General features: G+C 36.8%; 2 protein-coding genes across 4 annotated transcripts in view; one reads left to right on the top strand and one right to left on the bottom strand.

Annotated features, from left to right (window-relative positions):
* Positions 1–1,317: 1,317 nt before the first annotated feature.
* Positions 1,318–13,906, bottom strand: LOC115232650 (nucleolar protein 8-like). 2 transcript variants are annotated; one of them, XM_029802652.2, is made up of 6 exons: positions 13,624–13,906; positions 10,373–10,435; positions 7,985–8,063; positions 6,947–7,097; positions 5,635–5,694; positions 1,318–2,638 (listed from the first exon to the last, which is right to left on the bottom strand). In XM_029802652.2, exons 1-6 carry the CDS (start codon positions 13,751–13,753, stop codon positions 1,763–1,765), a joined length of 1,359 nt encoding a protein of 452 aa, XP_029658512.1. In that variant the 5' UTR covers positions 13,754–13,906; the 3' UTR covers positions 1,318–1,762. The 2 variants fall into 2 exon arrangements, with proteins under 2 accessions (XP_029658512.1, XP_029658513.1); XM_029802653.2 differs by lacking the exon at positions 10,373–10,435.
* Positions 13,907–13,950: 44 nt separating this feature from the next.
* LOC115232651 overlaps positions 13,951–27,893 on the top strand; it is a 28,288-nt gene continuing 14,345 nt past the window's right edge. The window contains exons 1-6 of one of the 2 annotated variants that reach the window (XM_029802654.2): positions 13,951–14,203; positions 16,419–16,521; positions 19,206–19,313; positions 23,157–23,302; positions 25,009–25,111; positions 26,672–26,769. In XM_029802654.2, the coding sequence (XP_029658514.1) occupies positions 16,451–16,521; positions 19,206–19,313; positions 23,157–23,302; positions 25,009–25,111; positions 26,672–26,769 (526 nt within the window). In that variant the 5' untranslated portion in view covers positions 13,951–14,203; positions 16,419–16,450. Of the gene's footprint in view, positions 14,204–14,544; positions 14,593–16,418; positions 16,522–19,205; positions 19,314–23,156; positions 23,303–25,008; positions 25,112–26,671; positions 26,770–27,893 lie in introns of those variants that run through there. The other variant, XM_029802655.2, reaches the window with a different exon arrangement.

Below are 27,893 nucleotides of genomic sequence, written 5' to 3'. Positions count from 1 at the left end.
TTCTTAACCCTTTAGCATTCAGATTTCTCTGTCAAATGTAATGCTTATTTTTTCACCTTGTTTTGAATTAATTATGCATTATCTCCTAGTTTTGAGAATTTGATGTGACTTGTTAATTTTTAGATTGACATTGTAGTGTAAGGGACTGGTTCAGACCATTTTGAACTGTAGATTATTTTGACCAGAGCATGCAAATTAGGTCCACCAGGTACTATGTCTACTCTGTCTCAGCATGTCTTTCCACAGTAAACTACAAAATAGTGCATGGTACATTATGGTTGTGCACAGACCTACACAATTAAACAAAAATATTAAATATGAAAGACCACTTGCATATATAACAGGCATAGTTTGTTGCAGTAGCAAACTACATGAAAAGTCACCTTGAAACACCCCAAAACATTCCAGTATCCTAATGCCACATCTTTTCAACTCACACAAAACATAAACACAGCGTATACTTATATTGAACATTACACACCTCCTCTAAACAGACATATGAAAATATTTATACTCAGTTCAAATCCTACTGTGGTCTACTTGAGTGATGGACTGAATCTGTCATCTAATTTATCATCACCACCTAGTTCTTGGGTGCCTATAAAAGAAACCACCCTGTTGCAAGCATTTGGGAAAGAGTTTTAGTTTAACATCGGCTAATCTAGGTCGAGATGGGTTATGGGCACTGCCTTTTCGTCCTAGGTTAAAGAAAATGCGGGACATTGCACTCATATTTCCAAAACCGCTCCATAACTATTCTTGTTCTAAAGCAAATTTGTGGTTCTAACTAGCTGAGACCCAATGGTACAGTTATCTAAATATCAAACTTCTGTTCTTTGTAAGTGTAACCTTAAAATCATTTTGTGTTATCATTTCTTGGGATTGTCAATTCATATTAACTTCTAGATCAGCCTTGATTAAGTAGACGTATGATCAATGGTCATCTTGACATGAGCATCTGATCTTATGGATATTTCTGACTATTTTATTTAATGTATACTTTCACAAGATATTAGGTTGTTATTTATAGCTAGCCAAGTGACCCATGTAGAGACTCCCTCATTAGGGTGTTATTTCATGTGTATTGTTGAATTTCAGTACAATAGACATTTCAGTCTTGTTTACTCAATCCAAATGGTTACCAGATATTTCCTGTGACAGACAAGCACCCTGTTTAGGTGAAACCTTGCTCTTTACAATCCACTTAGCACTGCAGAAAGCAGAATCCTAAAGTTAGGAATAAGTTCAAATTAAATAGAAACACAGAAGAAAACAGTTTTCACAGCTTAAGTCTGAAATATAACAAAATATCAAAAGTAATTGTTTATGTTTTATTTTCCTTTCATATCACCTCAGCAAACATGACCCAATAAATCAATCTTTCGTTGATAAAGTTTAATAAGAATTTGGTGTCATGAAGGAAGATAAAAGGCAAGCTATAGTGTGGGCCAAAAGAACCTGGCTATTCCCTGGTAGTATCAATGCCATTTGATAGTGATGAAAGGAGCAGGTGATGATCTTCAGTCAACAACTGCTGAAGGGAATGTCTTATACAGCAGCAACAAGTTATATGTAAAAATATAACTGACAGCTTTTTTTAATGTTTTAATAGAAAAATCAATGAACTTTTATTCTCTTTTGGATCACAATTGGTTGTCAGATGTTTTATCATTGCTATGAATTGTTTTACCAACATCATCATTCAAGTTATTAACAATGTTTTTACATTTTGTTTTTTCTCTCATTAAGTTTGGCTAACATTTCAGCTCTGAGACTTCAACTCCACAGAATTTATTGCTTTATACTTAAGTAAGAGACTAGGTTTTGCTCGTAGAACCAGACCACGTGACCTTTTAGTAGGTATAAATTTCTGTAGTACTTTGGAATTTACATAAGTTGCTTTTAATGTTTTGTTTTCAACTGATTCAGTAGTAGTAATTTTAACAGGTTTTGCTGATAGATCTTGACTCTTTTGAAGTGGGTTCACTTTCTTTGGCTCTGACTGTCCACTTTTATGAGCACTGGAAGTTTTGATACTATCATATTTCATCTTTTTGGAAATTTTATTTGATTCTGTATGACCAGAAGCTTTAGTAGTGGCACCAATAACTCTTTTTCCTTTGGAAACGGAACTGGATTCCAAGTTGTTATCTTTGGAATCATTATATTTTAACCTTTTAGAAGTGATATTTGATTCTGTACAATTTAAATCTTTAGGTATGGACTTAGAGACCACAATTTTCTTTGAAACACTAATTGATTCTGATTTGCGACAGCTTTTGGACATATAATCTGGAACCATGAGTTCTTCAGAACTAGTACAGGAAACTGGTTTGCTATAGTCTTTGGATATTGAATCAGGAACTGTGGGTTCTTTGGAAACAGAACTTGTTATCAAATTGCTATGGTCTTTGGACACAGAACCAGGAGCTGTTTCTTTGGAAACATTACTTGATTTGTCATAATTTTTGGGTGTAAACCTGTCCTTGAATTGTTTGGAAATCCAATTTTTGTTTGCTTTATTTTTTGCTGCTTGCTTGTTTTGAGGAAATTTTTGTCTGGTTTGGTTTAAATAACTGTCATTCCATTCAAATTTCTTGTGGTTACAACAAAATTTTGAAGGATTTACAGTGATGATATAAAAATTGTTAAGAAAAAATATTTTCATTATAAACAAATCAATGAAGGCAACATCATACATATAGACAGGAATAAAGATATGCACTATACTTTCAAATATATTACATAAAGAATGAATAATTACAAGATTTTGTAGAAGTAATGTCAGTATGCACACATGACAGAGTGTAAGTGCCCTGAGAGAAATGTAGGACATAAAAAGCATCGGATGTGGCATGCAAGAGAGACATTTGCATTGGTATGGTCATGTACTATGGATGGATGAGGAGAGATGTGTGAAGAAGTGCCACTCCTGAACAGTGGAAGGAATCTGGGGTAGAGGGAGACGTGGGATGAGATGGTAAAGCATGTCCTTTGAACATTAGGCCTCACAAAGGAAATGACGAAAGACAGAGACCTCTGGAGATATGCTGTGACTGAGAAGACCTGGAAAATAAAGTGAGATCACAGCTGTAACCTACACCAGTATTGCATAACCAGCCCACTCAAAAAATTCCTTTGGATCGTAGGGCGACATGCTGTGCTTGAGGAGACCTATTGAGTCAAGTACATCAACATCAAAATGATATCAATCACAATCAAATGGAAATTGTAAATGTGGTCCCTGTGCCGGTGGCATGTAAAAAGTACTATCCAAACATGGCCAATGCCAGCACTGCCTTGATTGGCTCCCGAGCTGGTGGCACGTAAAAAGCACCCACTACACTCTCGGAAGGGCATCCAGCAGTAAAAACATTGTCAGATCAGACTGGTGCCTGGTGCAGCCTCCTGGCTTTCCAAACCCCAGCTGAACCGTCCAACCCATGCCAGCATGGAAAACGGACGTTGAACAATGATGATGATGATGAAAAAGACTCTAGATGCATAGAAACGTGTGCAAGGTTGACCCTAGGGTGTTGACCCCACATGGACAAAAACATTAACCATTGCACCAACAACCACCTTGAGCACCTTTTTGAGCTCCATGTGTCACATGAGCATGCCTACAAAGTCAGAAAACAGCACAGCTCCCATGACTTCAGAAACATTCTTTCACACTCAGAGTTGCTGAAGCATGGAACAAACTACCTGCATCAGTTGTTAGTTGCTGAGACATTGCATCCTTTAAAATTTCCATGCTTCCTGAAATTTGCCAACACTACACCCAATATCCTGCCTCCATATGCATGCACACATGTATATCATGACTTTCCTGCCTTTTGTACATAATTCTATGTACTGTACATGCACTTTTGATGAGTTGTAGTGCACCTGAGCACTATACACAATAATTTCATTATCATTATTATTATTATATGGTGAAATCAGTAAAACTGACTCAATCAAAACAATATTATTAAGATATGAAACAGAAAGCAAGTGTTTTTAAAAGCAGCAACCATAGAAAATAATATTTTTAATGTTTCAAGTTTTGGCACAAGGCTAGCAATTTTGAACAAAGGGAAAATTCAATTACGTTGACCCAAGTGTTCAACTGGTACTTATTTTATCAACTCTAAAAAGATAACAGGCAAAGTTGAGCTTGTAATGTAAAAAGCAGGGAGAAATGCCATTTAGCATCTTGTCCAGTGTGATAATGATTGTGCCAGCTTGCTATCTTAATATCATTTTTAGTAATGCTGATACTTCAAACATGTAAATATCAGTGGGATATCATTTGGGATGAGAGAGAAGAGCATTCAACACAACCCAAATTTAAACTAGAGTCTTTCTGCTTATATGTAAGAAATCAATATCAATGGGAACTTGCAAACTCTGGAATGAATCAAACATTTTCACTTTTAAAATATTTTCATGAGAACAATTTCTGAAGTTTTAGAAATGTAGATGGGATTAAAAACTGAGAAATTCAAGTTTAACTTCAACTGTATTTATCATATCATTAGGGAAGGATATAATATACATATATATATCATCATCATTTAGCATCAGCTTTCCATACTGGCATGGGTTAAACAGTTTGACTGAAATTGGTAAGCTGCACCAGATCCCAATCTGATTTGGCATGGTTTCTATGGCTGGATGCCCTTCCTAAAACACCAACCACTCCAAGAATGTAATGGGTGCTTTTTATGGTGTCAGTTACACGATACTGGCATTGGCCACAACTATGATTTCACTTGGCTTGATGTGTCTTCTCAAGCACAGCATATCACTAATATATGTGTGTGTATGTGTTTACATATAACCATCCTCATCATTTTACATGTGCTTTCCATGTTGCCATGAGTTGGGCAGTTGATTAGCAAAATCATTTGGAGAAAATGTCATGTGGCCTCTTTACATTCTGAGTTTTAGATTATGTCAAAGTCAACATTGTCTTTAGACCCAGGGTAGTGTAGTTAAGAAGTTTACTTCCGAAACACATGGTTTGAGTTCAATCTCATTGCATTGTGAGTGAATTTGGTCGACAGAAACTGTGCAGAACTGTAGTGTATGTGTGTGCATGCACACAAGTTCCTGTATAATGTTTACTTATCACACTGCATAATCAAATGCAGAGCTGCAAACTGAAGTTTATTATCAAATATACATACACGAGGGAACCTCTCTGCAATCACTGAACTTGCTAGAAATAACAGCAAAATTTCCCTCAAATCATATCCCACTATCTTCAGAAAAAAAGTACACATTGGATTATGTAGTCTTAGACACGCTTTGAATATAAGATGAGATATTCATGGCTTCATCTTCCAGTTGAGGCGGAAATAAGATTGGTAATATACATCAATTACAATCCTATTTTTGACCAGCCAAATACCAATATAGTGACCTCGGAAGAAAACTCTTTGAGATAAAAATAATCTCCAGTTACTTGAATGAAGGATTAGAAGTGTTTTCACTGAGAGAAATTAATGTATCCAAATACTACTGTTATAAGTTAAAAAGTATTTTGTGTTTTAGCAACACCAATATGCTTCATTAGAAAACTTGAATAACAAATAGCCATAGCAAAATAAACCTTAAAAAGAAAATAGTTAACTGAAAGGATATTTTCCATCTGTTTTGGCGGATTCTCATTATTGGAAGTGCTTGTTTATACTTGACCCAATCCTGGAAAAACAATAGTAATATATTATTATTGGTTTGCCTGAAAACAGTCCATTGTATTTATGCATATTTATATATATATATGTGTGTGTGTGGTGTGTGTGTCTTGACATCACATGATGGTTCTGAATGAGCATCACCATCATACAAGTGATAATGTTTGTTTTGAGTTTTTCACTGAAAACTTGTCTGGTCATGGGAAATCTTACCTTGCTTAGAAACAAGTGAAGGTGGGCAACAGGTAGGGCATCTAGTCATGGAAAATCTGCCTCAATGAATTCCATCCGATCCATGCAAGTCTAGAAAATGATTGTTATCATTTAATGCACATGTTCCATGCTTGCTTGGGTCGGCAGAAACCAGTGGGTGTGAGGATTGCATTGTGCTCCAATGTCAGCTTTGGAATGGCTTCTATGGTTGTATGGTCTTCCTAACATCAACCAGTTTACAGAGTGTACTGAGTGCTTTTTTCTTGTGGCATCAGCACTGAGGAGATACAATGCAGTTTGGAAGACTAAGATGCTCTTTGAATGAGCGAGGTTACAGTAGTGAGGGAGGTGGCTTGATACTAGGAGATAAGAGGTTAAAGTATGTGAGAAGGGGCCAGAACAAAACAGGTTTCTTGCTATAGAGGCTACCCATATTATAGAAAAGAGGTGGGAAGTGACTTGGGTGGAGCTGGAAAGAGATAAAACAGTGTTGACAAGGTGGATCCTCAACATATGAGGTGAGTAAAAATGAGTGGGTGGAATTTTCAAGAGTATATGGGAGAGCAGATGGTTACAGATGGGGAATGGGTGAGGGGTGAATATAAGGAAGAACAGGCATTAAGGAATGATAAGTGGGGAGACTAGGTGACAACTATTGAATCTAGGTTGAATAGTGGATATGAGGTGATGTGGGGAGCTAGAGAGGAGTAAGAAATAACTGACACTGCAGAAAAAGGTATGGGCTGGGAGAGAAGAGCAATACAATAATAATAATGGTACAACAAACAGGGGATGGATGAGAAAAAGAGAGAGAGATTGAGATGATGTGTAGTTGAGAGTGATCAATGTAATGTGTTAGTGGAAAGGACAGTAATAAGAATGATGGAAAACAAGTGAAATAGTTCTGCGTAGTAAGAAAAGTGGATGTAAAATCTATGATGATGGACAAGAAGGAAAATAACTTTTTGGAAAAGATCCTCATGAAACCTTTCAAAAAAAAACAACATACTTCTTACTTCTTCATATTATTAATAAACTTAAAATACCTTCTTGTCAGGAACTTCCCTTCTTAATCTGGCATTACGGAAGGTTTTATTGGACCATTTTACATCAGAACCTGCATTTGATGATACCTCCATTTCCTCTGGTTCCTTTTCTGTCAGCTGTCTTTTCTGTTCAGCAATAGCTTTTAACAAGCTGTAATAAAACAGAAATATGCTATTAGTTGTCTTATAATTTATTATATATATATATAAATAAATATATAAAAAGAACAATTATCGACTCATAACTCTAGCATGAGCATAGAAAACTTAAGTGAGTTGATTTTTTTGATTTTTCTCAATCAAATCTATCAATGGGGTCAAAAGAGTTGGATCTGGGGTGATTGCAATAGTAAGGTTTGAACACATGACCACATAGTCAGTAGTCCAATATCTTACTTAATCTCAAACCCAGAATAAAATTCAACCTCATCATCGTTTTAATGTCTGCATTTCCATTCTTCCATGGTCAGACACTCTTTCAGTCATCAAACCTCACCGTTTTTCCAAGCAAGGTAATATTTCTCCTTAGTCCTTCAGACATGGACAGATTTATGCTTAGACATGTTTTTAATTTTGGGAAAGGGGATAAGTTGATTACATTGATCCCTCTGGTACAACAGATACTTATTTTATAAGGATGAAAGGCAAAGCTGACCATGGCAGCACCTGAACTCAGAATGCAATGTTGGAAGAAATGCAACTAAGCATTTTGTCATGAATGATAACAATTCTGCCAGCTCACTGCCTTTGCAAGAAGACCTGCACTCCACAACAGAAGTGTTAAGGCCATATCCTCTGGTGAAGAAGATTGGCTTACAAGAATCCTGTGCTGGTGCCATGTTAAAAACACCCAGCACACACTGTAAAGTGGTTGACGTTAGGAAGGGCATCCAGGTATAGAAATCAAGTCAAATCAGACTGGAACCTGGTGCAGTTCTCTGGCTTGTCAGCTCTGGTCAAACCGTCCAAACCATGCCAATGTGAAAAACAGACATTAAGGAATGATGAATATTAAACTGAGATTAGAAAGATACTTACTTATGGTAAGAACTTGGCTTAGCTATTTCAATTTTCATTTCATGAGACCGCCACTTTGTACAATTCAATGCCTTCATACCTATAAAATAAAACAGATTATGAGCTAATGAGCTCCTCCACATAGCTGCCTGACTTTCCAGATAGAGCAGCTAAACCACCTTGACATCATACACTTATGTCTTATAAACAAAGTACATACTGCAAAATACAGTCATAGGTAAACTATGTCTCAATAAAAGATAGGATGCTCACTACTGTAAGATCTTTGATCAAAGGTCTAGATCAGGTCTGACCTGGAGTTAAGCAGCAGCATAAGCATTTAGATTAGCATCAAAGAATTTATCGGACAGAATACATTTATCTTCTTACAACAAAGTCAATGTGGCACTGCTGTAGTTGGTCAAGATTTCTCTAACATTAATCCCGACCCCATTACCATATTTTCACATTCATCATCAACAGTTAAAGTCCATTTTCCATGCTAGCATGGGTTGGCTGGCTTGAGAAGAACTGGCAATGCTAGGGGCAGCATCAAGTTCCGTAGTCTATTTTGGCTAGGTTTCTATGGCTGGATGCCCTTCTTAATGCTAGATCAGGTCTGACCTGGAGTTAAGCAGCAACATAAGCATTTAGATTACACTGGGTGCATTTTATGTGGTGCCAGCACCAGTACCCACACCAATACTTTTTATGTAGCACCTTGGTTTTAGGATCTCGATTCTGTTGTAGTGGGCAGGTCTTCTTGAGTACAACAAAGCACTATGTGTCTTGGTCCTCATTCACTAAAACAAAGAAGACTGTTGTTAACCTGAACAGTTACATTCAGCCTTATAAGGTAAAGATTATTGTCTCAATTACCCCAATCTTAGATATTTTAGAATGAATACCAATTGGTGATGGTCATCATTCTTCAAATGATGCAGTGAATCACCAGTTGGTTATTTACAAGATTTGTTTATTTCTGGTAGTCGACCTTCAAAACTCTACTGTCTCTTGATTGTTGTAGACATAATTTGTCACCTGGTTCAACACCACTACATGACCTCTGGGTAGTGTTTGCTCTGTTGTGAATATTCTTGGCCATAATTCTTGTTTAAGATCAATCCAGGAGTCTTCCTATTTTTCCTACATTAATTTGGGAACTCTGGCAAAAAATGATGGGCACTTTTTGCCAAACAACTCTTCTACTGGCACATCTACTAATGCACAACATTTTACTACCTCCACTGTGACCCAGGAAACTAGGCTAAATGTGTAATAACCAGGATGAAGGCTAAGGACTTATTACAAGGAAAAGAAAGTATCCAACTTTTCTATCTTAGAATCTATTTCATTTCTCTAACAGTTTTACATACATTTGTCTGTATTCGCCTGGTGACATGGTTTACTTGGTGGAGCAATTGTTTTTAGATCATTCATCTATGAGGTAAATGGAACCTGCTCTATATCAGATAAACTGGAGTAAAGAGGTGTACATATATCTCGCTCAAAGGGACATAACAGTAGCAAAGTTTAAACACATGGTGATATGGTCAGAAGTTCAACAACTTAACCCCCTGCCATGCACTATGTCACTTAATTTTAGAAATGACAATGATTTTAAATACAGTCACAGAGCTATAAATATTTGGGAGCAGAGTTTATAGTTGATTTAATATTGACCTCAGTGCCTTACTGATATTTGTTTTATCAAACTGGGAAGCATGGCAGGTAAAGTTGATCTACACCACTAGTTATTTAGTCAAATGCTCTAAAAATTGTCAATCTATCAGCCTCTTCCTTCTAATAATAATAATAATAATAATGAGTTCAAATTTTTCCCATAAAGGCAGCTTGTGGGGGGGGATTAAGTTAATTACATTGAGCCCTGTATGTAACTGGTACTTATTTAACTGATTCCGAAAGGATGAAAGTGAAAGTTGACCTCGAAGCGATGGGCGAAATACTGCTAAGCATTTTGCCTGACGTGCTAACGATTCTGCCAGCTTGCCACCTCCTGATAATAATATTGGTTTTGAAATTTTTGGCATAAGGCCAGCTATTTCAGGGAAGTGGGCAAGTCGATTACATCAATCCCAGTGCTCAACTGGTACTTATTTTATCAACCTCAAAAGTATGAAAGGCAAAGTTGTCCTTGGCAGAATTTGAACACAGAATGTAAAGATGGATGAAATGCCGTAAAGCATTTTACCCAGCATGCTAACGATTCTGTTAGCTTGCTGCCTTTTCTATTGATAATAATAATAATAATAATAATACTGCTGCCACCATCACCAAGAAATCAGTGTAGAAATAGATAGGGGGAAGGCTAGAGTTGATTAGATTGATTCCAGTATTTGACTGGTATTATATTTTACTTGGTGAGTAAAAATAATATACATTACTTACAAGATTTCAGTTTTTCATCTGTAGTGTTTATATTGATATAGGCAAAAGTCTTTATTGGTTTACCTATGAAGAGAAATATGAAGAAAATATTACAACCGATAGTAACGTACAATAAAGATTGTTACAAAGTATTTTAATTTAGGCTCAGGCAGGTTGGCTGATTAACTAATAATGGGAGTTTAAATAAGAGAGAAGGTGACAAACTGAAGTTGTTCAGCTCCAGATCAGCATTGACTGACCTGATCTTTGATCAAAGGTATTCCAGTCATGACAATCACTTTTTATATATCTAAAACCATACTGTTCAATGTATCCTTCTTTATTTAAGATAGTAAGATGTGATTTTGCTACTATTTCAAGCAGACCATGTGACTAGGTAGAGCCTCCATCAGTAGAAGGACATAGCAGTGAGTTTGTCCAACTCAAACATAAACTTTTGTTTTAATTCATCATCATCGTTTAACATCCGCTTTCCATGCTAGCATGGGTTGGACGATTTGACTAAGGACTGGTGAACCAAATGGCTGCACCACCAGGCTCCAATCTGATTTGGCAGACTTTCTACAGCTGGATGCCCTTCCTAACGCCAACCACTCCAAGAGTGTAGTGGGTGCTTTTACGTGTCACTGGCACGAGGGCCAGTCAAGCAGTACTGGCAATGCCCACGCTCAAATGGTGTTTTTTATGTGCCACCTGCACAGGAGCCAGTCCAGCGGCACTGGCAACAACCTCGCTTGAATGTTCTTTTCACGTGCCAGTAAAGCAACACTGGTAATGATCACGCTTGAATGGTGTTTTTTACGTGCCACCGACACGGAAGCCAGTTTGCTGCTCTGGCAACGATCATGCTCTTAGCGCTCCACTAGCACAGATGTCAGTCATCGAATTTGATTTCGATTTCAATCCTAACTATTCATATTCTTATTTTTGCAAAACACACAATCTGCTGATCATGTGAATTTGCTTCTGTGATTAATGTCAAACTCCTGTAGGAAGTCCAGCTGTTCCACACTGACATTTGTTTCAACATTCTGCTTATTGTCAACTCTAATCCAGATGGAACTCCTTTCTGCTAAGTCATTTCTGATTCAAGTAATTTGATACCGAATTAGATGTAAAAGATCAACAACATAAACTAGCTTTCAATCTGATATGGATAATTCTCTGTTGTTATTTCATTATTACACTTATGTCTTAGAAAAAGACGGAATATTGAATGTTATCCTAAATATTTTAAGTCTGGATAAAAAGATGGGATAATTAGAGGCAGGTAGAAGAATGGCTTTAACTCTTCATCATTTAAAATGGCTATATACAGTTCAAATATTCTACTTGTTTTAAGATAAAACTAACCAGATCAGGCCTCTCACACTGACCCTGCAATGTCATTCTGAAAATAAACGATCATATCTTTGAAATATCTAAGCTGAAAATAATACAGGATTAATTTTATAAAATGTGATTAAATAAATATTATACCTGACAGAGTAAGCTGAATACTAAATGGTTAAATCATAATTTACATAATGTAAAAGATGGAAAAAAAGAAAATAATCAAAAGGAAGCCTGATGGATTCACACTTTGCCTTTCAATTCCATCACATATGCTTTATGTAGTAATGGAGATGAGGGTTTTCCAGCTTATGGTTTTTGAGACCTTGGTGGGTATTGGGCTAGTGACAAGAGAGTTTTTCATTTCATTGGTGACCTGCATCACTGACATATCAGATGATACCTAGGAGATTGCCTGGCTATTCTATGCACCTCAGCCTTACAACCATCCACTGTAATGCCATTAATGTTTTAGAGAAAAATAGCAGTTACTCCTCATAAGATGTATAAATTAGATGGAATCGCATACCTCTATTTTGATTATTTATTCTGCTGTTTCCCTTTTGTTACTTCCTGCTTTTTACTGTTGATTTTATATATGTGGTCAATCAATAGGTATCCAGACTGTTGCCACAGTAATGAAGCTAAAGCACACAATGTAAAGCTACTTGGTACAGAATGACCTTAAACTCTGCTGTGCATGTGCACTAAGTTTTAACATCCTAGCTCACCTCTGCAGTGTGTAAACAGCAGTGCTTGGAAGGGAGGTGTGTAACGTGTGATTGTCGCATTGACCACGACAGAGAGAATTGAGCAGAGAATCTGCATCAAATTCTGCCAAAAGCTTGGCGATACCTGCCTAGAAACCCTACGCAAAGTTTTCGTTCTCGGAGATCTTGTGCAACTGAGACAAGAGTCTCCTTTTGGTCAGCTGAAAGCAGTTTTGGCACAAGCTTGACAGACATGCATTTCATACCCAAATCTTCAATGATAATGGACTGAACTGAATCACAACTAATCTGCACATTCTCTGATAACTCACTGATGGTGATTCAATGATTTACCCTCAAAGCTGTGATGTTTTTCTCAGTTCTGCTGGTTGCACGTCTCCCAGAACGTTTGTCAATATCGTCATGTTTTGGCCATCTTGGAAATGTCTGAACTATTCGTACACTCGTGTGCGGCTCATACGCCCCACTTCATACACTTTCTTCAACTTAGAATGAGCCTCTGAGCAGGTATCGCCATGACAACTTTCTCTGTCATGGTCAATGCGACGGTCACACGCTACACACGTTCCTTCCAAGCACTGTTGTGAGCAGCAGAAGCGAGCTAGAACGTTAAAACTTAATGCGCATGCACAGCACATGGTCAATCTTTGCCAAGCGACTCTACTCTGCATGCTTTAGCTTCGTTACTATAGCAACAGTTCGGACACTCATTGATCAGACCTCATATAGATAAATTCTAGATTTCACTACACTTAATTACTTGTGTTTATTATTGATAATTTAGTTGAAAATCTATGCAAACGTTGAAGTTTTCACACGCCTTTTTGGTTGAGTGTCAAGGCACTTAAGTTGAATATCTAGATTGGTTATTCATAGGTTGGCGAAGTTTCGCATGTCACTACAACCGAAACTATGCCCATAGGTTATAAGATGAAATACACTGCCACAGCTTCCATGTGTTTCTGACTAAAATACTTTATTCTATCAGTTTACTTAGCTGTTAGGTCAATAGAAATAGTTATTAGATTACATGGAGAATGTTACCAGGAAAATTTACCTCATATCCACTAGTCACTTCTAAAACGAAAAATCACCTGAATACAAAATATAAACATGCAAATATAGTGATTATACAAAAAGTTGCTGAATCGGAAAACGGTAATTTATGTTGCTTTAGCCATAACATACCTGATTCATCCTTTTTCTTTCGAATCTCTACTTCGGATACTTTACCAAAATGTTTGAACCTATCTTTAATTTCACATTCCGTCACATTATCAAAAAGTCCACCAATAAATAGTCGCTTCGGCTCTTCCATATCTACGAAAATCGGACATTCAGCAAGGTTACACTAAAGAACATTGAATTTATATATATATATAAAGATATTTAGAACTATTGCGATATTTTCATGTCAACATAGATATAAAACTCAGACCACGTGTTTCATTATCTCCCTTGTTTAAGCGGTGCCAGGAAATAGTTGTCCCTGGTGGATTAAAATTTTACTTAAATAAGTTACTTTAGGATAAAACAGAAGTCTGAGGAAATTACTGGTGGTCTCCGTCGGCAACAATTAGTGAGAAGAATTCGTAAGTTCACTGACTGGACGGAGTTAAGAATCTAACTAACGTACACCTGAAAAGTGTGAAGAGAGTGAGAAAGTGTCGCTTGTGTTGTGGACCAATATAATAGCGTAGCACCATGTGTTTCTACTAATTACAAATCGAAACGTGTCTGAAAGTTTTCATTCCTGAAAATAATTGACGTAAGTTTTTGTTTGGGTTTATTAATGATAAAAAGTAAACGTCTATATATTTGCAGCGTGGAAGGTGTTTGTAAGCCATTTAAGAAACACACAAAAGCCGTTCGATTCACTTCAACATTTAAGTTTAATTTGTCAAAATATTTTTGTCGCTATAAGACCGCGACCTGTTCACTGACAAAAATCCGTGCTGCATCTTGGATTTTTGTCAGTGAACGGGTCGCGGTCTTATAGCGACAAAAATATTTTGACAAATTAAACTTAAATGTTGAAGTGAATCGAACGGCTTTTGTGTGTTTCTTAAATGGCTTACAAACACCTTCCACGCTGCAATTGTTTTCGTTCCAGCACACGATCTCAGATCAAATCACTTGCTATGCGAGTACATCTCCGTAAGTCTATATATATATTTAATATCATTTAATTACAATTGGTGAATACTGTTTGAAAATGTTATCTCGAACATCCGAAAACATTTTTTCCGTAATCTTTTGACTTCATATTTTTCCATTTCATCAAATAGTAATACTATTGATCACTTATATTCAATTAACAATGATATTTAATATAATCAGTTTTATGCGATCAAGAAATATTATATATTAAAAGAATAGTGTGTTGAAATGCTCTTATTACTGAGAACTAGATTTTAAATCAATAAACACATGTTGAATTTCTGTCAAGGCATAGATGTTTTCTTTATGGAAGTTGAAAACTTATTGGAGACTATGTCTGAGAGGTACTGCATTCTAGATAGTTTCTTATAAGTTTGTATATCGAAATAATTTTGAATTATAATTTAAGAATGTATGATCCGTGGAAAATATGGTTGTCATTTCTAGCAAATCGAGCGACGACACAAAAACAACAGATTGTTATTTAGTCCTAGATCTACTCTGTCCATCTTGTCTTTTTGTACATCAGGAATTATATTGCCTGATATAGTACTTATTAATACTTGTTTTATTTTTTTAAGTCTAGAGGAATGGACAGTGCTCGTGGTTTCCTAGACAGGTGAGAGTGATGTTATTAATGTTCTCGAACTGTTGCTAGTCAACAACTGCGTGAAAGACAAGAATTGTGAAATAGTAATTAGTATGGAGCATTGGGTGTCGGACATAACAGTGATGAGAAGAGGAAGACGAGTGGACCAAGAACCCAGCCAGCACTGAGGAGCAAAGGCCATAACAATAGCGGTAGAAAATGCCAAGAGAAGAGACAATGCGTCTGTGGTCTTGAGGCTAGGGTACTCCAGCGAGTGACTTAATGCTTTTTAGTTGTGTGGTATTTTTTTTGGATGCTGTCAAAAACTAGAACAATATAATTAGAGGTAAAAATTAAACTTTGAGCCAGGGGTTATAAAATGTTCAAAATATAGTCTTTATGTAGAGAAGAAATGATTATATGGATCATTGGTTCAGTTATGCTTAAGGGGTGTTTGATTATTTTCTTTCTAAATTTTCAGAAATCAGAGTCAAGTGGTAATTATATGAATCTGTGAGGTTCATGATTGGTTCAATTTAAATTTGAACCTGTGTGGTTCACAGTAATTCCAACTTAAGTTTAACTCTGTATGGTTCATGAAAAGATCAACTTCGATAAATGTTTTAGTGAATGTTTTAAAAATATATGAATTTAAAAAAAAACCCAAATAAATGTTTGCATTATTTACATTATTTACATTTGACGGATATTCGTCCTCATCTTGTTTGTTAACACGTTTCAGCTGATACACCCTCCAGCCTTCATCAGGCGTCTTGGGGAAATTTCAAACCTGGGTAATTCCTAAGGTACTTTTCGATGTTATTATTTTTCTTATTCAGGTCACTGCCTGGAATCAAACTGGAATCTTTGGGTTAGTAGCCCGCGCTCTTAACCACTACGTCATATACCCCTGGCGTAGTGGTTAAGAGCGCAGGCTACTAACCCAAAGATTCCGATTTTGATTCCAGGCAGTGACCTGAATAATAATAATAATAATAACATCGAAAAATACCTTAGGGATGAGTACCCAGGTTCGAAATTTCCCCAAGGCACCTGATGAAAGCTGGAGGGTATATCAGCTGAAACGTGTTAACAACAAACAAGATGATAAATATCCGTCAAATGTAAATAATGAAAATAATGTACATAATTTCTCATCTCTTAAATATAGAACTGTAAATAAATGTTTATTTGATTATATTTCTATTCAGTGAAATCTATTTTTTTTATTCAGGAATTGTTGAAACAAAATAAGAAAGGAGTAGTATGACGATAATGAATATTTTGTCATCAGATGATGAAAAAAATTTGGCTAAGTCAAAGCAGAAAACATCCAAGTAAATGTTCTATTTCTTTTTATTATTAATATCCTTTGTACTGGAGGCACAAGGCCTCAACATTTTTGGGGAGGGGCTAGTTGATTACATGAACCCCAGTGTTTCACTGGTACTTAATTTATTGACCCTGAAAGGATGAAAGGCAAAGTCAAACTCGGTGGAATTTGAACTTGGAATGTAGCTGTGTGTGAAATACCACTAAGCATTTTGTTCGGTGTGCTAAAGATTCTGTCAGCTCACTGCCTCCTAATTATAATATTGGTTTCAAATTTTTGGCCTAAGGCCAGCTATTTCAAGGAAGAGGGTGAGTCAATTACATCAACCCCAGTGCTCAATTGGTACTTATTTTATAAGTAGCGACAGACGAAATACTGCTAAGCATTTCACCTGGAGTGCTAACGATTTTGCCAGCTTGTTGCCTTCTTTTTATTATTAATATCACCATCTTATTGTATTATTGGTTTCTCCCTAGCTGCAGTTCTTCCTTCACTTTCTTACTACTCAGAACCACTTCATGTGTTATCCTTCATCCATTTATACTGTACTCTTCACCCACACTTTCATAGACTACCCATTCCCACTGGGCCACCAAATTGTCTCTCCTTTCCCCCACATCATGTACCTTACCCTCCTCATACATTACTCTTCCCTCTCTTGTCCTCATTTACTTCTGCAACCCATCCAACAACATGTCATATCTCCCCCTTTAATCCTCTTGTTTACTGTATCATCATTACTATTTCTCCTGTTCTGCACTATCAGACATCGCCTGCTCCCTTATTCACTCCTGGCTCCACCGCCTCACTCATTCCTATCCACCTCGTACCTTGAAGAACCACACCGGCACCTCATTACCACTATTTTTATCACTTTCAGCTCCACTTGATTACTCCCATCTTCCCTTCTAAAATGGGAGTAATCATGAAGCTCTTTTGTATTAAGAAATATGATCTATCTTGGCCATTTTCCCTCATACCTTGTCCCTCCCTACTCCTCATCTCCAATCATAAAGTTGGTTCACTTGGAGGTTTGTAGTCTTGCAAGCTGCATGACAACCCCAATAGTGCTGGTGGCATGAAAAAGCATCCAGTACACACTTTAAAGTACTTGGTGTTAAGAAGGGCAGTCAGCCTTAGAAACCATGGCAAAGCTGATACGAGCTTGTTGCATTCTTTTTACTCATTGGAACACGACATACTGTGCAGTTAGTGTCAGCATGGAACATGGACATTAAATCATCATCATCATCGTTTAACATCCGTTTTCCATGCTGGCATAGGTTGGGCGGTTCGACTGGGGTCTGGGAAGCCAGGAGGCTGCACCAAGCACCAGTCTGATCTGACAGTGGTTCTACAGCTGGATGCCTTTCCTAACACCAGCCACTCTGAGAGTGTAGTGGGTGCTTTTTACATGCCACCAGCATAGGAGCTAGAGGGGGCTGGCAATGACTATGATCGGTTGGAAGCCAGCCAAGGCGGCGCTGGCATCAGCCAAGTTTGGATTGTGTTTTTTACATGCCACCGGCATGGGGATCACAACTATAATTTCCATTTGATTTTGATGTACTTGACTGAATAGGTCTCCTCAAGCATGGCGAGTGGGCTGGTTATGTGATACTGGTGTAGGTTACAGCTGTGAACTCACTTTATTTGCTGTTTTTTTTCAGTAACAACATATCTCCAGAGGTCTTGGCCTTTTGTCATTGCCTCAGTGAGGCCCAACGTTTGAAGGTCATGCTTCACCACCTCATCCCATGTCTTCCTGGGTCTCTCTCTACCCTGGATTCCTTCCGCTGTTTGGGAGTGGCACTTCTTCACGCAGCTCTCCTCATTGGTACATGACCATACCAATGCACATGTCTCTCTTGCACACTACATCCAATACTTCTTATGTCCAACATTTCTCTCAAGGTGCCTACACTCTGTTGTATGCGCATGACTATGCAAACAGGGGTCATGTAATCATCTTCATTCACTGTTATAGCAGCAGCGCATTCAGAGCTGAGTAACTCCTATTCTGTTGTCATTAATTTTTATTATGCTCTGTACTTGCCTAATACTTTACTCTAAGGCATTAGTGTATTGAATTCTAACAACTGGTTATTAATATTGCTATGTCTAAGTAAAGTCATAAAATATCTGTATGTATTAGGTTGGTGCATAATTATTGCGCCTTTTTTCTCAACAAATTTTATTCAACAAAAACAATAACAATATTTAACAAAAACATCTTTAAATGATGGTCTGACCGTCTGCCAAGCAAATGGGAAGCAGTAATTGAAGTAGATGGTAAATATGCTCCGGAATAATCATTTAAAGATGTTTTTGTTACATGTTGTTATTGATTTTTTTGAATAAAATTTGTTGAAAAAAGCCGCAATAATTAAGTAACAACCCAATATGTGTGTGTGAGTGAGTGTGTAATCTTGTCTTGATATTATGAGATAATCAGGCATCACCATCTTACAGTTTTCTGTGTAAACATATCTATCCATGTGAAAATATTACCTTGTTTGGAAATGTGTAGGTTGGTGACTATAGAAAAATCTCCATCTGATCCATGCAAGTATGGAAAAGTAGATGTTAAAGAAATGATAATGATATCTCAGCCATGTTTATCTGGAGAATTCATCTAAATACAGAAGTAAAAGTGAAAACCTAATGATCTTTTTCATTATTTTGTAGAAATTTGGCCAGCCCTAGAGTAGAGCTTAATCAACAGAATATTGCCCAAAGTTCACAAAAACGTAAAAGAAAGAAAAAGGAAGCAGCAAAGTCTGAAACATCATTCAGGTAAGTGATTAGTAATATTACATACCTTTATATATGTGTATATCTCTTTTGTGAGCTGCTAGAATGGTTTGGATGGTACTAAGACAAAATCTTCCTCCAAACAAAATCCCCACTAGACAAAATTCCCTGGCAGTCAGTACCTCCTGGGATATTGTGCTTTCTTTATCATCATCATTTAACGTCCGCTTTCCATGCTAGCATGGGTTGGACGTATGATTGAGGGCTGGCGAACCAGATGGCTGCACCAGGCTTCAATCTTGATTGGGCAGAGTTTCTACAGCTGGATGCCCTTCCTAACGCCAACCACTCTGAGAGTGTAGTGGGTGCTTTTTTGTTCCACCGGCACGGGGTTAGTCAGGCGGCACTGGCAACGACCTCACTCAAATCTGTTACACATGCCACCGGAGCGGGTGCCAGTAAGGCGATGCTGGTAACGATCACGCTCGAATAGTGTTTTTTACGTGCCACTGGCATGGAGGCCAGATAGCCGCTCTGGTAACGATCACGCTTGGATGGTGCTCTTTGCACCCTGCTAGCACGGATGCCAGTCATCGAATTTGATTTTGATTTTTGATTTTTATAATAAAAATATTTTAGGAAACTGAAATTTTATAAAAAAATTAAAAATATTAGTTGATATTTTTTGTTTAAAATTTGTCCTGATACCGGTTTGGACAGGTTTGTGCTAGTACAACATCTTGCCACCTGTCACAGTTCTTCTGTATTACAAAGTAAACTGCTAGTTGTTGTGTCTATCATTTTTGTTGATTTGGTTCTTGTGGATGGATACCCTTCCAACATGAACTTGATATATTTGTATCATATTAGATCATCTGTTGCATATTCCTATTGAGAACTGTAGGTAATGTAGGATAAAGTGTTTTCCCTGCAAATCAGTGGCTTGATTTGAACCTTAGGCCTATTCCATTATTTACTTTTATTCTAAGTAGCTACCATATTAATGACATTAGCGTAAAATTCATGAATGGTTTGTTGGCCTGCAGTAATAAGTTTAACTTTACTTCATGGCTATAGTGTTATTTTTCATTAGAAGGATCACTGGTTTGGAAACATCATCCTGTGGAATACTCAATTGTTCCAAAATTCAGTAGAATAATGAAATGAGAGGTGAAAGAAGAAGACCCCCCCCCCTGTTATTAAGCTGTAGCCTTCATCTTTCCCAGTCATCAACAAACCTTAAGTTTTCCATTCTCTTCCCCTTTCATTTCTTGATTTTGCTCAACTAGCTCATTTGTGGTCTTAAACTTTCAACTAAAGTTTGTTCATACATGACCATATTCTTGAGAAATAGTGTGTCATGGCATTGCTTTATAGGACTGAACCATCTAATTTTCTTCTTTTTAACAACTGACAGATGAGTAATTTGGTTACTTCTAAATAAACTCCCTAATTTTCATAGCAGTCTTTAGTAAAACGAGTAGAAGAAAAAGAAAATATTTCCTGGTTCTAATAGTCCCATAGTCTCATTGGAATTTAGAATTATAGTTTCTCTAGTAACCATCAGGCTGATAATGCTTTTTTATAAATGACACAGGGACACATTTTTGGGAAGAGAGAGGAAACAGGTGGTTTAATCAACCAAGTACTTTGACTGACGTTTAATTTATTGACCTATGAAATAAGTGGATGAAGTTATGGCTACAAGCATCTGTAAAGAAGCTTTCATTGCCACTTTGTGGTTTTGAATTCAATCTCACTGCACAGCTTCTTGTGCAAATGTCATCTATCATAGCCTTAGGTCAATCTAAGCCTTGTATCTGAAATTTGGTAGATGGAAACTATCTAGAAGCCCGTCAGAGGGACTGTTCCTATTCTTGGATAGCTGATTTAAATCCATCACCCAGCTTAAAACCACAACTTGGCTCATGTGCAAACATTTGAGCCACTTCTCTGATCTGAGAATAACGTCTTCCCACCAGCTACTGAGGTACTAAAAGGGGTCACTAATGTTGTTAACACCTTTAGTGTTTGAACTCAGTACTCAGAGACATAACCAAATACTGCAATGTGTTTAGACCAATTGTTTATTAATCCTGCTAATTGATCAGTCTGATTAGTGGTATAATGATTTCACAGTGTATCAGTTTGTAGTTATTGGGTCATCCCATAAATAATATGGTTTTTATATACTTCTTTTTTTTTTTTTCAAAATTAAGATAAACGAAATTCTTTTTTAATCTAAAATATACTCTCCTTCATTTTCTACAATGCTCTTCCGTCTATCTAGTACACTTACAAGGCTCCTCTTCCAAAATTCACTTGTCTGTGATGAAAAATACTCCTCCAGTACTGTTCTGATCTCATCTACAGAATTCATGTTTTTTCTGTCCAAATGATTTTGAAGACTGCGGAATAAATGGTAATTAGATGGGGCAATGTTTGGTGAATATGGTGGATGGGGCATTGTTTCCCATTCAAATTGCTCCAGCATTTGGAATATCATCCTTGCTGTATGTGGCCGAACATTATCCTGATAGAAGAACACCTTTCATCTAGAAACCAAAGATGGTAGTTTTTCTTCTAGTGTTGACTTAAGCTGCTCACAGTAGATCTTTGTTATTGTTTGGTTTGGGTTTAAAAGTTCAAAGTGGATTAAACCTTTCAAACATATAACAATACTTTACGTGGGTGAAGACATCTAGCCTGGGATGCTGGCGTTTCTCCTTTCCCTACCTACTGACTTCGGTGCTTGACATTTTTTAAAGAGAACACATTTATTGTCACCAGCCACTGTGTGATCCAAAAAAAGGTTCATTCATGAGATGTGACAGCAAAGAAGAGCACACATTCACTCTCTGTGCACAATTAGACTCAGAAAGTTTATGAGGAACCCACTGACCCAATTTGCCGAATTTTTCTGATGGCATGCAGATGTCAATGAATGGTTGAATGACCAAGTCTAAACTTTTCTGTTAGTTCCTCAACAGTTACGATAGGATTTTGTTCCGCCAGGGTTTACAGGATGTCCTCATCAAGGTCTACAGATCTTTCATGATGCGGCTCATGTAGGCTATAGTTTCTGGCTCAGAATTTCTGGAACCACTGACACAGGTTTATGCTTATTGTGTGATCCTCATATACTGCATTAATATTCCACACACTTTCCATTGCATTGTTGCCTTTATTGAACTCATAAAGCAAAATATGCTCCTTTGTCACTTCCATTATAGCTTTGAAAAAATAGCTGTTAAAATTGAACTGCACTCTTCAAAACTTGCACTAAGAATAAGTACAAGATAAAATTACTACCTGCTTTTATAGCAAGTTGATGCAAGTAGTTTATCCCATCCCCCTCCAACTTTTAGTTCATGCAATTGAAAAAAACTGCATTATTTATGAGATGACCCAATATATTACATATTTGTTGTCCAGTAAGTTTACAAAATTTCCATCAGTAATTAAAAAATTCCACCTGTGAAAATTCAAACTTTGAAATGTTTTAAAAATCATTGTCATCATCATCATCATCATCATTTAACGTCCATTGTCCATGCTGGCATGGTTGGAATGCTGAACCAGATTCCAGTCTGATTTGGCATGGTTTTTCTATGGCTAGATGCCCTTCCTAACACCAAGCACTCTTAGAGTGTAATGGCTTCTTTTATGTGCCACTGGCATCTGGCATGGGTGCCATTTATGTGACACTGGTATCTGCATTGACAGAGATTTTGTTCAGCTTGATGAGTCTTCTTTTCAAGTACGACATAATGCCAATGGTCTCAGTCATTACCTCTGTGAGGCCCAACACTGAAAAGTATAATGATTTGAATATGTATTGCAGTTGTTTGATATAATATATTGTTTTGTACTTTTTTTTCTTAGTGCTAAAGAATCTGAAACTAACAAAGAGAAATATTTTCATGTTGAAAAATCGATTGCTACATCATTTAGATCAACAGATAGTGCTTCTTTCTCACTGTTGTCTTTATTTGGTAAAACAAAAGTTTCTGAAGATCAGGAAAATGAAGGTAGGTACTTATTTTCAGTATCTTTTTCCTTTTTAATTTGAGATTGTGGAATACTTGATCATCTCTGTGACTGTGATGTCATATACAATTTACTTCTGTCCATTGTAAGTTCTGTCAGTGATATCACATTTCCACTCTTGTTTACTGTTTGCATCTGATTCTTTTCCTTACCATTCCTGTTAGTATGTCACAACAGGAATTGTAAATATCTTAGCTTTAACCAATCAGTGAAGTATAGCAGCCAGTAGATTCTATTAGCCTGTTGTGGATAAAATAATCTTCTTTCCAGATCAGCTAATTTTTTTTATAGCTTGACTGTTGGAGGGGCAGTACTCATAACCTCTTTTTGCAGGATCTAGGAAACTGTTGAGAGAAAGGACGTTATCGTCAAATTCAAGATGTGACTTAATGCTTGTAATAGAGCAAACTCTGTTAAAGGAATCCATGGGCCAGTGAGTAATGTTAAACTGAGTGATGGATTAAGTCTACTGCTGAAAAACAGGATGGGCTTCCAAACAGTTTCCATTTACGAAATATCACCCACAAAATTTTGATCAGCCTAAAGCTGTGGTAAAAGACACTTGCCCAAAGTGCTGTGCAGACGAATGAAACCTGAAATCACATGGGCTACAAAGTGAACATCTAAACTACACAACCACACCTTCATTATGCTCTCTTATATTTCAATAGTCATTGTACTTGCTGTTCCTTCTGATACTGAGAGCTGTAGGAGCAACTGAAAGTTTTTCTTAATCTACAATGGGTATTGATATAGACAAAATATTTGTATCCATCCCACACCATGAGCGAGCATTTATGTAGTCACTTGACCCTCTCTATATAGTCGCTGTATTTTCCATAACGTATCTACCTTTAAAATGGAACTTTTGTTTAAATCATAAGTCGACATACTTCAAACTAAAAGAAGTCTTTCAAACAGTTACATCTGTTATAGCTCTGTTGATAATACTCAGTATCAGTATGAAATATCACATTAACTGGATAGTTATATGTCTCTCTGAGCAGACAATCAGTAGCATTATTTTGGCAGTGTCAATGCAGAATGTGAAAGACTGGACAACAGTTTGGATCTATAATATTGTAAGCTGTAATATTATTATATACATTTAACGTAATATTAGGGATAAACTGATATCTTGCTTCAAGTTAAACTGACATAATTTGATGATGAACTATGATATAATTCATTGTAGCAGGTAGAAACCGACATTAAAACAATGGTGGTAGAGATGCCCATGAGGTTATTCCAGGATCTCAGAGGCTGATAAGAGGAAGGGAGAAGTTATCTTCCTTTTACTGATTTTTCTTCATGTGTTACTGTAATATTTGCTCTTGTAATATATAATATATATATATGCTTGTCTTATTCTCTTACTCAATAATTTCATGACTGCTTCTGTTACAGTTTGGGACAAGAATTATGTCCCTTAGTTGAATTGAGTGTCTATTCAGCAGTTGCCGATTTACTATAAGTAACAGTCAAAGTTCTTCATCATACCCTACTGCCTTAATATAAGGAAAAATTAATTAGATAATGTAATCCTACATACCTCTAAAACAACAAGATGGTCTTTTGAGTGTAGGTAACAACTTAATATACTAGAATAATCACCATTTCCCAACCACACAGTCAGTTTTGATTATATTTACAACATAGCATCTCCTCTCTGTTCTGTTTCAATTAGATGAACCAATCGAAACTAGGGAACAATATGAATCTTCCGATGAAGGAGGTAGTAGTGAAGAATGTGATGAAACAAAAGTCAGAGATCAACAACTCAAAAACAAGTATGTAAATTTTATTGTTTTCCATTCAGATTTTGGGTTCAGACATGGCTATGTAGTTAAGAAGTAAGTCATGGGCATCTTCTGCCATAACCTTGTAAGTAAAATTTAATTGACAAAAACCATGTAGAAGCCTGCTGATGTGTATATACCAGTTTTCACACCACACTGATATATGCATGTGCATGTGTGTAGTTAGAACTGGCAGAATTGAGTGGAAATACATATGAGTTATCTCTCCTTATACCACTCTCTATTTTGTAGCTTATGAGATAAATAGCAGACAAAATTGTGTGGTTGAAATTATTGACTAAAAACATATAGGCATTGCCCCAGCAAGGCTACAATTCAGTGACTGAAACCAGCTAGCATTGGTCAGTTTTCCCAGGATTATTGCAGAAAACACTTCTCCTAGTTGCTGCACAGTGGGAGTTAATCCAAAACCACATGGTTACACAGCAGTTTTAACTGCACAGTCATTATATATTCATATGTTCATGTGTGTCTGTGTGAGAGAGAGAGAAAGAAATTGTAAAGCTTGAAATATTGTGTTGCATCAAAAGTTTTGCAATATTTTGGTTACTTATTTGTTGTATTCAAGTTACACCAAAAGCAGCTGGGCATTCAAAGTAGAGGCCATTGTATTGCATTGTCTGAAGTCACCTTTCTGTCAGTTCTTTGATCCCACGCTGATACATGTTCTTATCTTTTGAGGGGAAGAACTTCTTCACTGAAGCTTCAACCTCCTCTAGATTGATGAAACACCATGAGCACAGAAAGTGAGCCATGGATCAGAACAAATAAGAATAATGTCCATACTACACGCTGGGTGTGGCATCAGGTCAATTCTCTCAAATTTCCTGGAGTTTATTCTGGGTTCAAGTGGTGTAAAGTCTTATGTCATCTTGCAGCAGAAGAGCTTGCATTCTGGATATTTTTGCTGTACAATGGCATACATTCATGAAATGCTGAACTTATCTGATACTCTCCGAGTGCCAGTCACTAGATTTGCATCTATGCTTTGTGCCCAGCTTCAGAATGTATGGTTTTTAGGCCTACTTAACCTTGCCTGATCATTAAGGTTCTTGCAACCCAAGCTAAATTTCTTGTACCATCTGGTTCCTCTGCTGTGTTTTCATTTTTCACACAACAAATGTTTTGGTTGTTTCTGTGACATTATGGTCTAGTTTGGTCTGATAAAGCATAAGCTCCTGAATTAGACTACATTGCCCATTCATCTGTGCAATTTCCACATGGAGTAAAGCAATGCACAATATATCAGCACACAAACTAGTCTGATTCTACAAACTTCATGAGTACCTTCCATGGCTTGAATTGCTTGTTATGTGATATACATGCCACAAACTAGCATGTATGCAGATACTTTTGACTCGTCTCAGTAAATATTTTGTAATATTAACCAATAATTTAGTAGTTCCTGCTATTTAGAAGTTGTGACAGTAAAGTACAGAAAGTTAGGATAGAAGTTCCATCTTGCTTAAAACAAAATCCTGTCATCCTTGCCATTGTCTTCATAGAAATATTTATTTCCAACCCTTGCAGAGCTGCTGTCACAGATCACAGAACACTGATGATGAAGACGTCTATGCCACCACCAGACAGAAAGTTTTTCTTTATCAATGATGATCCTAGATTGTCTGGTAAGTGGGACCATTGCTTTATCTGTCAACTTCTGTTGTCATAAATATCATTTCCCCCTCTTACTACTGTTACTTCAATATCACTTCTTCCTCTGCAATCCTACCTCTCTCTCATGCTCTCTTTCTTCTTATACACTTTCTACAAATTTTTCTTATTTCTGTCTTTCTTTTTTTCTTTTCATCCATTTTCTCCTTTTTCCTTCCTCATTTCTTTTTCTCTTTGAAATGGTGGTGTGTATGGTGCTAAGCAAAATATACGACCTATTTAGTTATGTCCCTTCAATTTCTCAGCCACCAGGTCAGCAAAATGAATATCAGTAATCAGTTTACTTGACTCTAACCAGCTGTGAATGCCCAACTCCTAAAGCTATTCAGTAATGTTTGGGAGAATGAATGCTTGGCTCATACTTGGAAAGTATCAAATACAACCAAACATGACTTTGCTTGTCATCTTTTGGGGTCAATAAATTAAGTGCTAGTTGAGTACTGGGGTCAATGTAATTGACTAGTCCCTTTTTCACAAATTTGAGGCCTTGTGCCTTTAGTAGAAAGGATTATTATTAAGGTGGCAAGCTCGCAGAATCAGTAGCATGCTGGGCAAAGTGCTTAGTGATATTTCATCTGTCTTCACATTCTGAGTTCAAATGCCACTGGGGTCGACTTTGCCTTTCATCCTTTCAGGGTCAATAAAATGAGTACTAGTCAAGCACTGGGGTCATTGTAATTGACTAGCCCCTTCTCCCAAAATATCAGGTCTTGTGCCCATAGTAGAAAGGATTATTATTATTATATGTTTGACTTTTGCTTTGTATTTGTACAAGTTGACTCCAAGTATCACCCAGAGACCTCAAGAGACAACAAGTTAGAAGTTCATGTTGATGTTATACCTAGGGTGTCAGCTGTTTGGTTTTGCACATAGTATTGTTCTAGAGAATGTTTAAGAAAACATAAGAAAATTGTGAGTTTGTTTTAAAATTTGAGATTACATAGACAGTATTTTATGTAGGATATGGGCAGTTCCTATGGGATTGTTATTATTATTATTATCATCATCATTATTATTATTATTATTATTGAGTGAGAGAGCAGTGCATGCCATCAAAGTGACACTGGGGTAAAAAAAA

Source organism: Octopus sinensis, linkage group LG2 (genome assembly GCF_006345805.1).
Source record: "Octopus sinensis linkage group LG2, ASM634580v1, whole genome shotgun sequence".
Lineage (NCBI taxonomy): Eukaryota > Metazoa > Mollusca > Cephalopoda > Octopoda > Octopodidae > Octopus > Octopus sinensis.
The sequence above is the reverse complement of the archived record's forward strand: the minus strand, read 5'-3'. Positions and strand labels throughout refer to the sequence as shown.